This window comes from Cucurbita pepo, chromosome 3 (genome assembly GCF_057944985.1).
Source record: "Cucurbita pepo subsp. pepo isolate OVF chromosome 3, ASM5794498v1, whole genome shotgun sequence".
Lineage (NCBI taxonomy): Eukaryota > Viridiplantae > Streptophyta > Magnoliopsida > Cucurbitales > Cucurbitaceae > Cucurbita > Cucurbita pepo.
In genome coordinates this window covers 18,369,855-18,383,140 of record NC_141800.1, presented here as the reverse complement: position 1 = coordinate 18,383,140, position 13,286 = coordinate 18,369,855, and the positions used below count along the sequence as shown (strand labels likewise).

The following is a 13,286-nucleotide window of genomic DNA, read 5'->3' as shown; positions in this document are numbered from 1 at the left end:
TGACCCACATCGAATATATCTGGATGGGTGGAGGCATGGACGGGTTGGACATATTGTTTGCGAGAGGGGTCCGCATCTCCCGCTAATTAAGAGGTTAATCATAGGATTATAAGTAATAAATATATTTCCAATGATATGAGGCTTTTTGGGAAACCAAAAGCAAAGTCTAACTTATGCATACTATTGTCGAAACTCATGATTTCGAACAACATGGTATCAGAATTATGCTTTTAACTTAGTCATGTTTATAGAATCTCCAAAACAAAAAAGTGGTACCAGAATTATGCTTTTAACTTAGTCATGTTTATAGAATCTCCAAAACAAAAAAGTTGTGAGCCTTGAAGATATAGTAAAAAAGAAGTGTCGAACAAATAGTGTACTTTGTTCGAGGACTCAAGAGAAGAAGTCGAGCCTCCTCCATTGAATGGGAGGCTCTATGATGCAATTTATTCGAAGAAGTTATTGTTGAGAAAATATGATTTGAATCAAACGAATCTGGTGCGTCCAGTGATTCGAGAGTTGAGTGAGGTGCTTGTCACGTCCTTTGCAACTAATTAAAAGGCATCACATTCTAGAAAGTAAGGGGTGGGCCAACTGATGTGCTCTCAAATTTTGTCCATATTATTACTCACCATATCTTCTTCCAACCACTCCCAATTGCCCTACTTACCAAGACACAACGAATTTTAATTTAAACCATAAAGTTCATTATTTAGTGAAAATAAACATGAAACCACACACACAACATTTACATTACAAACTTACGGATTTAAACGGTAATCTTATTTTGAGGAAACCAGTTCCAAAGATCTCTATCCCGAAACGTTGCTGCTCCTCCATTTCTGAACTACTTCCAGAAGCGTTCTCGAAGAAGATCCCCCGTCTCCAATGGCCCTTTCCCCTGCAACTCTCAACTCCTCCATTTTCGCACGCACTTTCTTCCCCTCTTCGCCTTCAAACAGACACTTCACGACCTTTGCTATCTCTTCCTTCTCAATAATCCCACTTTCCTCGTTCATCTTCGGCCTCAGCGCCGCCTTAATCTCTTCTGTTAAAATGATGGCGTTCACTCTCTGTTCTGCATACAGTGGCCAAGCAATCAGAGGAACCCCACTAACCAAACTCTCCAATGTCGAATTCCACCCGCAGTGGCTCAGGAACCCCCCGGTCGAACCATGCTTCAGTATCTGTGCCTGCGGAGCCCACGACGGCACCATTAATCCCCTTCCCCTGTTTCTCTCCACGAACCCCTCCGGCAAGTACCTCAATGGATCATCCTGGCTATGGACACTGAAAAATGATGCACTCGCTTCCTTATCGCTCGGACTTCTAACAACCCATATGAATTTTTGCCCACTCATTTCCAATCCCAAAGCCAATTCGTTCAGTTGAACACTCGACAGAGTTCCCCCACTTCCAAACGCCACGAACAGAACAGACCCATGCGGTTGTTTATCCAGCCAATTCAAACATTCAACCCCTTCCTCACTCCCACTTGAATCAACTTTCACCAATGGACCAACTGGATAAATTGGGGGGTTGCCGGATCCGCTCAATTGCAGAGCATTTATGGCACTGGGCTCCAATTCCAGAAAGCTGTTGAGGAAAATCCCCTCTGCTAACACAAACCTCTTCATGGTGCCGAGAAAAAACTTGTAGGAATCATTTTCCCTGTCTAGAAACGGATCCGGCAATTCCTTCCCTGGAATTGGGGTGCACCCCGGAAGTCTAATAGGTTCGGTGAGGTTTCTGTACTCGCCGGTGACCGACTCGTCCAACTTTGGCATGTGGAGAATAAGCGAGAGAGTCGTGGCGGCGCAAGGAAAGTAAATGTAAGGCGAGACGCTGAATTCCTTAGCGACATCGAAGGCCACAGTGCCGAATTGGTCGACAACGAGCGCGACAAGGTTGCGTTGGGTCACGATGGATTTGAAGAGGTCGCGAAGAGAGGGAAGAGAGCGACTAACGGCAAGGACGATGATGGTTTCGGCTTTGGTGTTGCTTGGAAGGTCATTCAATGGAGCAGGCGGGAGGAAGAGGTGGTCGATAGCGGAGGGTAGGGAATTTAGGACGGAGATTTGAGCTTTGGAAGGAGCGTCGCCGGAAGGGATGGCGAAAGTTACAGTGAAGCGGTGCAGTAAGACGAGCCGTTTGGCAAATTCGATGAGTGGGATAAGATGACCCATTCCCGGACTTGGCATCATTAGTATCAAGTTTATGCAAAACTGTACTTCACACTATTGAGGACATATTCTATTTATATTGGCAAAAGATTAACTAATAGATCCGATTTCATAGGAAACTAACGAAGTAAGCCTATTCTTATGGCATGACTAACTTCAAGCTATTCTAATGGATTGACCAATTCTAACAGTCCCCTTCAATCCCAACAAGTCTTGTACATGTTGAGATTGTTACAATGTGTAGTAAAAGGAGTTTTAGACAGTGGTTTTGTCAGGATATCAGCTACTTGATCACTTGATGAAATGAACCGAACTTCCATTGCTTTACGTGCTACTTGTTCTCGAACAAAATGAAAATCAACTTCAATATGTTTCGTTCTAGCATGAAATACTGGATTTGAAGTTAAATATGTAGCTCCGAGGTTGTCACACCAGAGGCGAGGAGCCTTTGATTGATACACGCCCAGTTCCTTCAGTAATGACTTGATCCAAATCATTTCTGCAGTAAGATTCGCAATGGCCTTGTATTCTGCTTCGGTGCTTGATCTTGACACTGTAGCATGTTTTCTGGAACTCCATGAGATTAGATTTGCGCCAAGAAATACAGCAAAGCCGCTAGTTGAACGTCGATCATCGGGACAACCAGCCCAATCAGCATCAGAAAACCCCGACAACATCATGGTTGATTTCTGAATTTTCACTCCTAATGCTAGTGTGCCTTTAACATAACGAAGAATTCTCTTCACAGCACCCCAATGAGCATCAGTAGGTGTATGAAGATATTGACACACTTTATTGACAGCAAATGCCAAATCAGGCCTAGTCATTGTCAAATATTGTAGTGCTCCCACTGTACTTCTGTATTTGAATTGTTCTTCAGCTGATAAGGGTATTCCTTGTTCTCTGAATAATTTTTCAGCAGAACCCATTGGTGTAGACATAGGTTTGCATTTTTCCATGTTTACTCTTTTCAACAAATCTAAGGCATATCGTCTCTGTGACAGTATGATACCATCTCGTGTTTTCTTGACTTCAATACCCAGAAAATACTCAAGACCACCCAAATCTTTTACTGCAAAATCTATTTTCAATTTCTGAATCAACCTTTCGGTTGCTTGATCAGAGGAGCTCACAATAATTATATCATCAACATAGATGAGCATATAGATAGTTATCTCTCTGTTTTTGAGAATAAAAAGAGATGAATCAGCTACTGAAGCCTTGAAGCCTAACTCAATAAGTTTTCCAGTCAACCTTGAATGCCAAGCTTTTGGGGCTTGTTTCAGGCCATAAAGGGCTTTCTTGAGCTTGCATATGTAATTCTTTGGTTTGGCTGAGTCTTGAAATCCTGGTGGTTGTCGCATGTACACTTCCTCTTTCAGAATTCCATGCAAAAATGCATTTTGGATATCAACTTGTCTCATATTCCAGCCCTTGGTTACTGCTAGCGAAAGAATGACCCTGATTGTTGACGGTTTGATCACAGGGCTAAAAGTATCAGTGTAATCAACACCAAATCTTTGCTTGAATCCTTTGGCAACTAATCTTGCTTTTAATCTTTCAACTGACCCATCTGCTTTTCTTTTCACTTTATACACCCATTTACTATCAATGAGATTTATTCCAGGTTTGGGTGGAACTAGATCCCAAGTGGCATTTCGTTTTAGCGCTGAGAGCTCATCATTCATTGCTCCTCTCCATCTTGGATGTTGCATGGCTTCCTGCAGGTTTCGAGGTTCAGTAGCAGTCTCTATGATCGGAGTTGTGATAGTTACAGCGCTTGCGAATTTTCTTGAGGTTTCTGAATATCTGATAGTTCCATCAGTGAATTGTTTAGCTTGTACAATGTTATTTCTCAACCTTGTTCGCATTGGATGTTGACTAGCTGCTTCAGTTGGTTGATCAGACACATGTTCATGAGTTTGGTTTTGAGCATTGATCGAACTGCTCTCAGCTTCATATTCTGCAATTTCCTCTGAACTTCTTGTATTATCTGCAGAAGATAAGCTGACACCAGACAAGTTGTCACTAGCAATATTATCAGTTTGACCATCATTCATATGGGAATTACTAACAACTGGTTCAATATCTGTAAGAGCATTTTCAGTGTAAAAATTAGCAAGTTTGGCTAAGGCTGGAAGTAGAACAGGATGATGTGGATTTGTGGTTTTGTTTGGTGGCTTAGATTCTTCAAAAGGAAAAATATTTTCATCGAAAACCACGTCTCTAGAGATGTAAATACGTCCTGTACTTCTATTTAAGCATTTATATCCCTTATGAGAAGAACTATAACCCAAGAATATACATCTAGTAGTTCTGAAACTCAGTTTCTTGTTGTTGTAAGGCCTTAAATTAGGCCAGCAAGCACAGCCAAACACCCTAAGCATGGAGTAGTCTGGACTTTTACCAAACAATTTATGAAGTGGTGTGTCTTGTTGTATGGTTCGGCTGGGCATTCTATTTATAAGAAAGCAAGCTGTGTTGAAAGCTTCATCCCAGTAGGATAGAGGCATGTTGGCTTGAGCGAGTAAAGCAAGGCCAGTTTCTACAATGTGTCTGTGTTTTCTTTCGACTAACCCATTCTGCTGGTGTGTGTGAGGACAGGAGATATGATGTTCAATGCCTGTGGATTTGAAATAATTGTGTAACCGATGGTATTCACCCCCCCAATCTGATTGGACGGAGCGAATTTTGGTATTTAGCATAGTTTCAACATGTTTTTGAAATTGAAGGAACACAGACTCAACATCAGATTTGCATCTCAGAAAGTAAATCCAAACATAACGACTAAAATCATCAACAAAGGAAACATAATATTTGGAATTATTTACTGACGCAATGGATGGACCCCATACATCAGTGTGAATTAATTGAAGGGGTGCTGTAGATACATGCTGAGAAGAACCAAATGGCAATTGATGTGCTTTCCCTAATTGACAAGCATTACAAATTGAGGAAGAGGGAATATTAGTATCTATAGCTAAATTATTATCTTGTAGAATTCTAATGGTAATTGGAGATGCAGGGTGCCCTAGCCTTCTGTGCCATTGTTCTTTCGAAAGTTTGGCTGTCAGCAAGGCTTGACTGAAATTATGCGGTAGAACGTATAGGCCATTCTTACATCTACCATGGAGCAGGAGTTTCTTTGTGACTCGGTCTTTAACCAAAAAATAGTTTGGGTGAAATTCTACAACAGCATTATTATCAGATGCTAGTCTTTGTACTGAAATTAGGTGCTTATTGATTTTAGGAACATATAGGATATGTTTCAGAACAAGAGATGAACCAGAAATTAATGAATTCCCAATATGAGAGATAGACAAACCTGCGCCATTTGCAACCTGAATTTGGTCGGTGCCAGTGTAGCGTTCTCTGGTGGTAAGCCTCTCTAGGTCATTGGTGATATGATCTGTGGCTCCAGTGTCAACATACCAGTTTGTGTCACTAGTGTATCCACTTGTTGCCAAAGCTGCTTGTTTGAGATTATTTTCGGCTTGATATGCCTGATCAAATCTGTGCCAGCATTGCAAAGCATCGTGATTGGGCTTACCACAAATCTGACAGACAATGCCTGAGCTGCTTTGTGTCTTTGATGGTTGACGTCCAGGATTGTTCACAGTACGCCTTGATTGTCCATGACCACTATTTAACTGACGACTACGACCGCGACTACCTCGACCTCCATTGTCATGTCCTTTTTCTGGATAGTAGAGAGTTCCATGCGGATCTGCATTGCTCTTGCTCGAGATGTGGAAGCAAATTGTCGCTCCAGCGTAATCCAGGCTTCTCGTGCAGTGGTGATTCCAACCATCGTGCTGAGAACCTCCTCAGTGACTGATGAGTTGATGAGGCTGAGTACCAGCTGGTCCTGGGGGTACCAGACTGTGAACTCAGGGTTGATGATAATTTTGCGATTCCCTGTTTCTTCACTTGGTTCAACGGCGATCGTCTGGCTTGGTGCAGGCATGGATCCATCCACAAAACCAACAAGGTTTTGGCTACGCAAGTAGGGAAGGATTTGGGTAGACCACAGTAGATAATTTTCTTGTGTAAGCTTAACACTAATCACCTGACTGATCGACGGAGAAGACATTGTGTTGTTCGGGATTGACATGTCTAACAGCAGAGGCTATGGATCTCGTGGATCTTATTTCGGCTCTGATACCATATCAAGTTTATGCAAAACTGTACTTCACACTATTGAGGACATATTCTATTTATATTGGCAAAAGATTAACTAATAGATCCGATTTCATAGGAAACTAACGAAGTAAGCCTATTCTTATGGCATGACTAACTTCAAGCTATTCTAATGGATTGACCAATTCTAACAATTAGAACGTGGGGCGTTTGAGATTGAGCTTCTTCCATGGCGGTGAATGGCTCTGCTCTGGTGGGTGCTGTGGGTCGGACAACCACACTCTCTCACAAACAAATGGACTAATGGACTAAAATTCGAACACCCCCTTTTATTTATATAAAAATATTAACCTTTTAATTTAAAATAACATATAATTTTATTTATTTTATTTTATTCTATTTTATTTTATCATTAAAAGAGTGAGAAAATATGGAAATGATTAAAAAGTTGGTGCTTTCCACTTGAGAAGCGCTTGGCGCAGGGCTTTTGTAGAAGACCCATCTTCTCCGACGGCTCTAATGGCCGCGTCTTGCAATTGCTTCATTCTAGCACTCACTTTTTTCCCCTCTTCACCTTTGAAAAGCGACTTCACCACTTTAGCAATCTCTTCCTTCTCCACAAACCCATTCTCCTCATTCACCTTCGGCCTCAGCGCCACCTTGATCTCCTCTGTTAGCGTCACAGCGTTCATTCTCTGTTCTGCGTAAAGCGGCCAAGCAATCAGAGGAACCCCATTTACTACGCTCTCCAACACCGAATTGTTCCCGCAATGGCTCAAAAACCCACCGGTGGAGCGGTGCTTCAGGATTCGAGTTTGCGGCGCCCATGATGGCACCAACAGCCCACTCCCTTTCACTCTCTCCACGAACCCCTCCGGCAGATAACTCAATGGATCGTTTCGTGAATGCACGCTGAAATAGGATGCATTTGATAACTCGTCGTTGGGACTTCTGACAATCCATAGGAATCTTTCCCCACTCATTTCCAATCCCATCGCCAACTCCACGGTTTGTTTGCTGGATAGAGTCCCCCCACTCCCAAACGACACGTACAGGACAGACCCATGTGGCTGTTCATCCAACCAATTCAAACATTCTGCACCTTCACCACTGCCATTTTTATCCATTTTCACCACTGGACCAATGGGGTAAATCGGGGGTTCTGCCAATTTCAGAGCACTAATGGCACCCGGCTCAAACTCCGGGAAGCTATTCACAAAAATCCCATCTGCGAATCGAAATTTTTTTGCATTTTGGAGAAATAATTTATAGGCTTGGTTTTGCCTATCTTGAGTCGGCTCGAATAGATCTCTCCCATGAATCGGAGTGCATCCTGGAATTCGAATCAGGTCGGGATGGTCTCTGTACTCTCCAGTGACCATTTCGTCGAGCTCCGCTAAGCAGAGATTGGCGGAGAGAGCCATGGCAGTAGAGGGGAAAAAAATACAAGAGGAGAGGTTAAATTCCTTACCCACATCGAGCGCGTCGATGCAAAAATGGTCGACAACCAAGGCAACGAGGTTAGTTTGATTATCGGCCACCATGGATTCCAAGAGATCTCGAAGAGAAGGAACAGAGCGAGCGACGGTGAGGGTAATGATGGTTTCCATTCTCGAATCGAGGGGAAGATCGTTGAGGGAAATGGGTGGGAGAAAGACGTGGCGGATCTGGGGAGGGAGGGAACAGAGGACGGAAATTTGGGCAGTTGTAGGAGGGCCATCGGAAGGGATGGCGAAGGTAATGGTGAAATGGTGGTTGAAGGTGAGGAGGCGTTTGGCGAACTCAAGGAGAGGGATTAAATGGCCCATACCTGGACTTGGAAGCATCACTATGTGGACTGATGGAGATTGAGCTCCGCCGTCTGTCTGGGAAACTTCCATGGCTGTGGCTGTGGCTGTGAAACAAAGAGGCGCGGAGGAGGGATTGAGATTAGGTTGCCGGATTAGCACAGAAAAATGCCCAATATAAAGACATGAATTGGCAGCATATCAAGCCTGTTCCTCAAGATAACTTATTAAATTCTGACATCCTTACAAAAACTTTATTAAAAATGACGATTTTCCTTTTTTCTGCTTTTTTTAAAACATTTGGTAGGTGATAAATTTGACTACTCCTTGCTTCATTTTTTTTCTTAAATAGAACTGACCACAATCTTAAATTAAAAATCTCAATAAACTTAAGTGGATGAAATTTAGTAATTTTTTGAATTATACTAACGTTTTTTTTCAAAAAAAAAAAATTATTATTAATTTGATATGGTAAAAAACCATATCCAAATAAAAAACAAAAGCAAATCTAAATATATTTGTACACTATGTCTATTTGAACATAATATTTTTACTAAAATGTCAAACTTTCAATTTTTTTATTGAACTCATAAATAAATACTCAGTTTTCTTTTTCTTTCTTAAAGATGGAACATTGGAGAGAGGCCAAGTGTCGTTTATTTATCAATAAGATTTAAAAAGTATAAGATAAGATGCAAAGTATGTATGATTCTCCACAAAACTTATAGAACAAAGAAAACAAAGAATACTTCTTTGGCATGGGAATAAGCAATGATAATAACGATAAAGATGGGCTCCAGATACTTGGTCCGTGAAAATTTGACAAGACATAATTTAGATCATTCCTTTTATTGAGATTTGAAAGTAAATCATTATTTTGAAGAATAAAGTTCTTAGAGTTTTTTTTTAATATTTTTCTTAAAATGTATTTTTTATAATGTAGTTATGATATTTCTTTATTAAATAAAAAACTTGAAGATATAATAAACCTGTTCAAAGCTAATAAAAAGTTATAAAATAAAATAAAATACTAAATGACATATTATAATATCAATAATTTTTTATTAAAAAAAAAAAAAAAAAACTAAAACTATAAAATTAAATCATAGTTGTTAGGTTGAGTTAATAATAGGTTAAACTTTTAGAAACTATTTATTTAAAATAGAGAATAATCTCTTTAAAGATATATTTATTAAGAGGCAAAATGAATAGAAAACAAGCTACTTATTAGGTTGGAAAAAATATCCATAAATAACACCAAAGGATAAAAAGCAAAATAAATGAGTAATCAATTATTGTATTCATTGATACCTCACATGTAAGGGAGGGAGGCTCATCATGTCGCCAAGACCTTACAAATGTCGCCAAAATGAAGATATCTTTTCGATATCTCGTTCAATATTTTAACCTATTTATAGCCATTAAGGTTCTCATGTTCAGAATTTTTCCGATGTGGGAACCTCCTCTCTCCTTCACTCCGCACCTCACGCCATCTCTCTCTCCCACTTTTTTTTCTCTCTTTATTATATATATATAATATTGTTTTTTCTCTCTACCACTCTTTATTTTATTATTACCATTTTTAGTTCATCGATTCCTTTTAATTAATTATACACTAATTCATTATTATAAATAATAACATTATATCATTTTCACACATAATGCTATAATTTTTAATTCTCTTTTTTCTCTTTCTATTAAATAATATCATATTGTTTAATTCTTTCAGTGATTTTTACTAGAATATTGGTGGATATCCAAATATCCACGTGGATATATCCGTAAATTTAAATTAGACATTTTCATCCTTGTAGGCAAGTAAAATAAGTGACATTTTTTTAGATGAATAAACGAAGAACACGATGAAGAGACAGCAGAGGATTTCTAAATGCAACAAAAGGAAAGAAAAATTTATCTAATTTTCCTACGTGGAAATTCTGGCCTTCCACGTGTTTACCACATCACTCACTATTTTGGTGGATGATCCATCTTCTCCAACAACTCTTTCAGCTGCTTCCTTCAAATCTTTCATTTTCCGACGCACTTTCTTCCCCTCTTCCCCTTCCATCACCGATCTCACCACTTTCGAAATCTCTTCCTTCTCCACAATCCCATTTTTCTCATTCGTTTTCGGCCTCAACGCCACTTTGATCTCCTCTGTTAGCATCACTGCGTTCATTCTCTGTTCTGCGTAAAGCGGCCAAGCAATCAGAGGAACCCCATTAACCACGCTCTCTAAAGTTGAATTCCATCCACAGTGTGTCAAAAACCCGCCGGTGGAGCTGTGGCTGAGGATCTGAGCCTGCGGCGCCCATGACGGCACCACCAGGCCTCTGTTTTTGATCCTCTCTACAAACCCTTCTGGCAAGAAAGCCAATGGATCACTCTGACTTTGGACGCTGAAATAGGTGGCGTTTGCGGCTTTATCGCTTGGACTTCTAACAACCCATATGAATCTCTGTCCACTCATTTCCAATCCCGATGCCAATTCGTTGATTTGATCGCTCGACAGAGTGCCACCGCTTCCAAATGACACAAACAGAACAGACCCATGTGGCTGTTCGTCCAGCCACTTCAAACACTCTGCCCTTTCTTCCTTCTCATTTGCATCGATTTTCACCAATGGTCCAATTGGGTAAACAGGGGGCTTCCCTGCTTCCTCTTCTTGCAGATAATTTACTGCTCCGGGCTCCAATTCCTGGAAGCTGTTGAGAAAAATCCCATCTGCTAAAGCATACCTCTTCGCGTTGTGAAGCGTCCATTTGTAGGCTTCGTTCTTCCGATCTTGAACTGGGTCCAACAGATCTTTGCCTTGAATCGGAATACATCCCGGGATTTTGATTGGCTCGGGGAGGTCGCGGAACTCGCCGGCGACGGATTCATCGAGTTTGGGTAAAAACAGAGCAAAGGAAAGAAACATAGCGGTGGAGGGGAAGAACATATAAGAGGAAATGTTGAATTCTTTGGCTAAATCGAAGGCGTCGGTGCCGAAAAGATCGACGACCAATCCGACGAGGTTGGAATTAGCGACCATGGATTTGAGTACGTTCCGAAGGGAAGGGAGAGAGCGAGAAATGGTGAGAGTAATGATGGTTTCAATTTTGGAGGCAGCGGGGAGATCGTCGAAGCTAACCGGCGGGAGGAAGAGGTAATCGATGCCGGCAGGGAGAGAATCGAGGACGGCCTTTTGAGGCGTGGACGGCGGACCATCGGAAGGGATGACGAATGTGATGGTTAAACGGTGGTGGGAGAGAAGGCGTTTGGCAAATTCGATGAGTGGAATGAGATGGCCCATTCCAGGGCTCGGTAAAAGAGCCAGATGAGGGATGGCAAGCGGAGCTTCCATGGAGGCGGCGGCGGCGGCGGCGGCGGTTATGGTTAATAGAAAAGGAAGGAAAAGTAGAGAAGAGAAAGTGGGTTTGAATTTTGAAATGCGATGAATGAAGGAAAGGGGAAAGAGGGGAATTATATAGAAGGCAGCAAAGGGGTGGAAAGAACAGAGAAGAACAGAGAAGAACATGTGATGTCAGGTCAAACGTAAGCCTTATGCCTTAGAGCTCCTTATAAAATTGAGCCGTGGTTCATGACCCAAGTCTTCCTTGGAGTACGCCCATGCATTATTGGGTTGATACTAACGTCAAAAATGACGTCTAAAACACTTCATCTACTAGAAGCTTACATATATATCATTGTTTTTCTGGTTGATAATAACTTTTTATTTAATCTATTCATCTCATAATATAGTATCATATTATCCACTTTAAACATAAACTTTCGGGACTTTATTTTTTTTATTTCATCAAAAGGTGTAGTAACAATGAGATATATTATTTACTCATAAACGGATGATTATCTCCTTAATTAACAATCCTCCTTCCATAAATTTCAAATTGAGCAAGAGGAGTTAATTAGTTGTTGCACCAAACAACCTTGATATTTGTTGGAAAGGCCTTAACTTTACCTCGATGATATGAAATGGGTAAAAATTTGATGGGTCATTCTTAAATCAACAATATCGAACTTACCTTGTGTAACATTCAAGGCCACCACTAACAAATATCAAGGTTGTTTGGTCATGCTTTTCCTTACGAACTTCCCTCAAGGTTTTAGAATGTGTTTGTTAGGGAGAGGTTTTTAAATGTTTTGTTTCTCTCTTCAACTAATATGGGATCTCACACCTTACAATATTGGTAAGGTGCTTGTTCAACAGGTATAAACTCAATAAACAACGCCTCTTTGAAAACATGGGCCATTACAAAATTAAAGAAATGTATTCTTGTTAACAACAAATGGTTATAAATTAAATTAGGTTTGAACTTAGTAGTTGTAAACAAATTTAATAATAATGTGGGGAAACATGGGTGGATGTGAAGGAAAAGGCATTAATTGAGTATAAATGATGCAAATATTATGACATGATGATGAACATGAATGAAGATGGTAAAGTTTTTTCAATCATTTCTTAATCTCGAAAGGTTCATAATTGATCTACAAAAAGATGCACATTATACATAACTATTTGACTTGGTCCCACGTGTAAATCATCATTTGGTGAGCGTGTTGTGTGGAGGGTCGGGTCCATGACGCGGAGGGCTTCGAACCATGGATGGTTTAGGTGGGCTTGTTGTCTTTGTTGGTTCACAGATCTTTGCAAGGCCTCGGCCTGTCAACGAGGGCGGCAGACCATCATTTATTTTTGCCTCACCTTTCTACAAATTTAAAAATATTAAAAATAAAACACGTAATAAATGAATTAACCATATATTTATTTCAAATTTAGTTGCCCCACTACTTTATTTCTAAAATGACAATTAAACTACAAAAACGAAAGATTTTTTTATGGATAATTTTTATTTTCTAATATATATTAATACACGGGGAGAATGTAACCTTAGCTTTTCCGCTCCTATTCAAAACACGTTTGTTAAAGAGAACTTGCCATTTATATTCTTGAATTGACTTTTATAAGTACAAACCCATGAGAAGACATTGTTAATAGACTTAATTTTATACTATAAGATTTTACCTCGCAGTTGGATGAAATTAAAAAAATGTAAAAAGTAAAAAGTAAAAGCTGTTACCAGGGTAAAATAAATTTTTTTACGTGAAGGCTTTTTAGCTTTATATATAGTTTAAAAAAGGTTTGGACTGATTTCAAAAAAGCATCTTTAGTTAA

General features: G+C 40.1%; 3 protein-coding genes across 3 annotated transcripts; all 3 read right to left on the bottom strand.

Moving 5' to 3' along the window:
• Positions 1 to 684: 684 nt before the first annotated feature.
• LOC111790431 (hydroquinone glucosyltransferase) lies at positions 685 to 2,225 on the bottom strand. Its single transcript, XM_023671318.2, has one exon. The coding sequence runs from the start codon at positions 2,202 to 2,204 to the stop codon at positions 813 to 815; it is 1,392 nt and encodes a 463-aa protein (XP_023527086.2). The 5' UTR covers positions 2,205 to 2,225; the 3' UTR covers positions 685 to 812.
• Positions 2,226 to 6,632: 4,407 nt separating this feature from the next.
• LOC111790430 (hydroquinone glucosyltransferase) lies at positions 6,633 to 9,496 on the bottom strand. The gene is made up of 2 exons (XM_023671317.2): positions 9,422 to 9,496; positions 6,633 to 8,217 (listed from the first exon to the last, which is right to left on the bottom strand). The coding sequence occupies exon 2, from the start codon at positions 8,201 to 8,203 to the stop codon at positions 6,764 to 6,766; it is 1,440 nt and encodes a 479-aa protein (XP_023527085.1). The 5' UTR covers positions 8,204 to 8,217; positions 9,422 to 9,496; the 3' UTR covers positions 6,633 to 6,763.
• Positions 9,497 to 9,918: 422 nt separating this feature from the next.
• Positions 9,919 to 11,682, bottom strand: LOC111791905 (hydroquinone glucosyltransferase). Its single transcript, XM_023673419.2, has one exon. The coding sequence runs from the start codon at positions 11,628 to 11,630 to the stop codon at positions 10,035 to 10,037; it is 1,596 nt and encodes a 531-aa protein (XP_023529187.1). The 5' UTR covers positions 11,631 to 11,682; the 3' UTR covers positions 9,919 to 10,034.
• Positions 11,683 to 13,286: the final 1,604 nt, after the last annotated feature.

Coding starts and splice junctions, on each gene's coding strand:
- LOC111790430 (XM_023671317.2), bottom strand. CDS start 8,203: ATGGAAGTTTCCCAGACAGACGGCGGAGCTCAATCTCCATCAGTCCAC.
- LOC111791905 (XM_023673419.2), bottom strand. CDS start 11,630: ATGTTCTTCTCTGTTCTTCTCTGTTCTTTCCACCCCTTTGCTGCCTTC.
- LOC111790431 (XM_023671318.2), bottom strand. CDS start 2,204: ATGATGCCAAGTCCGGGAATGGGTCATCTTATCCCACTCATCGAATTT.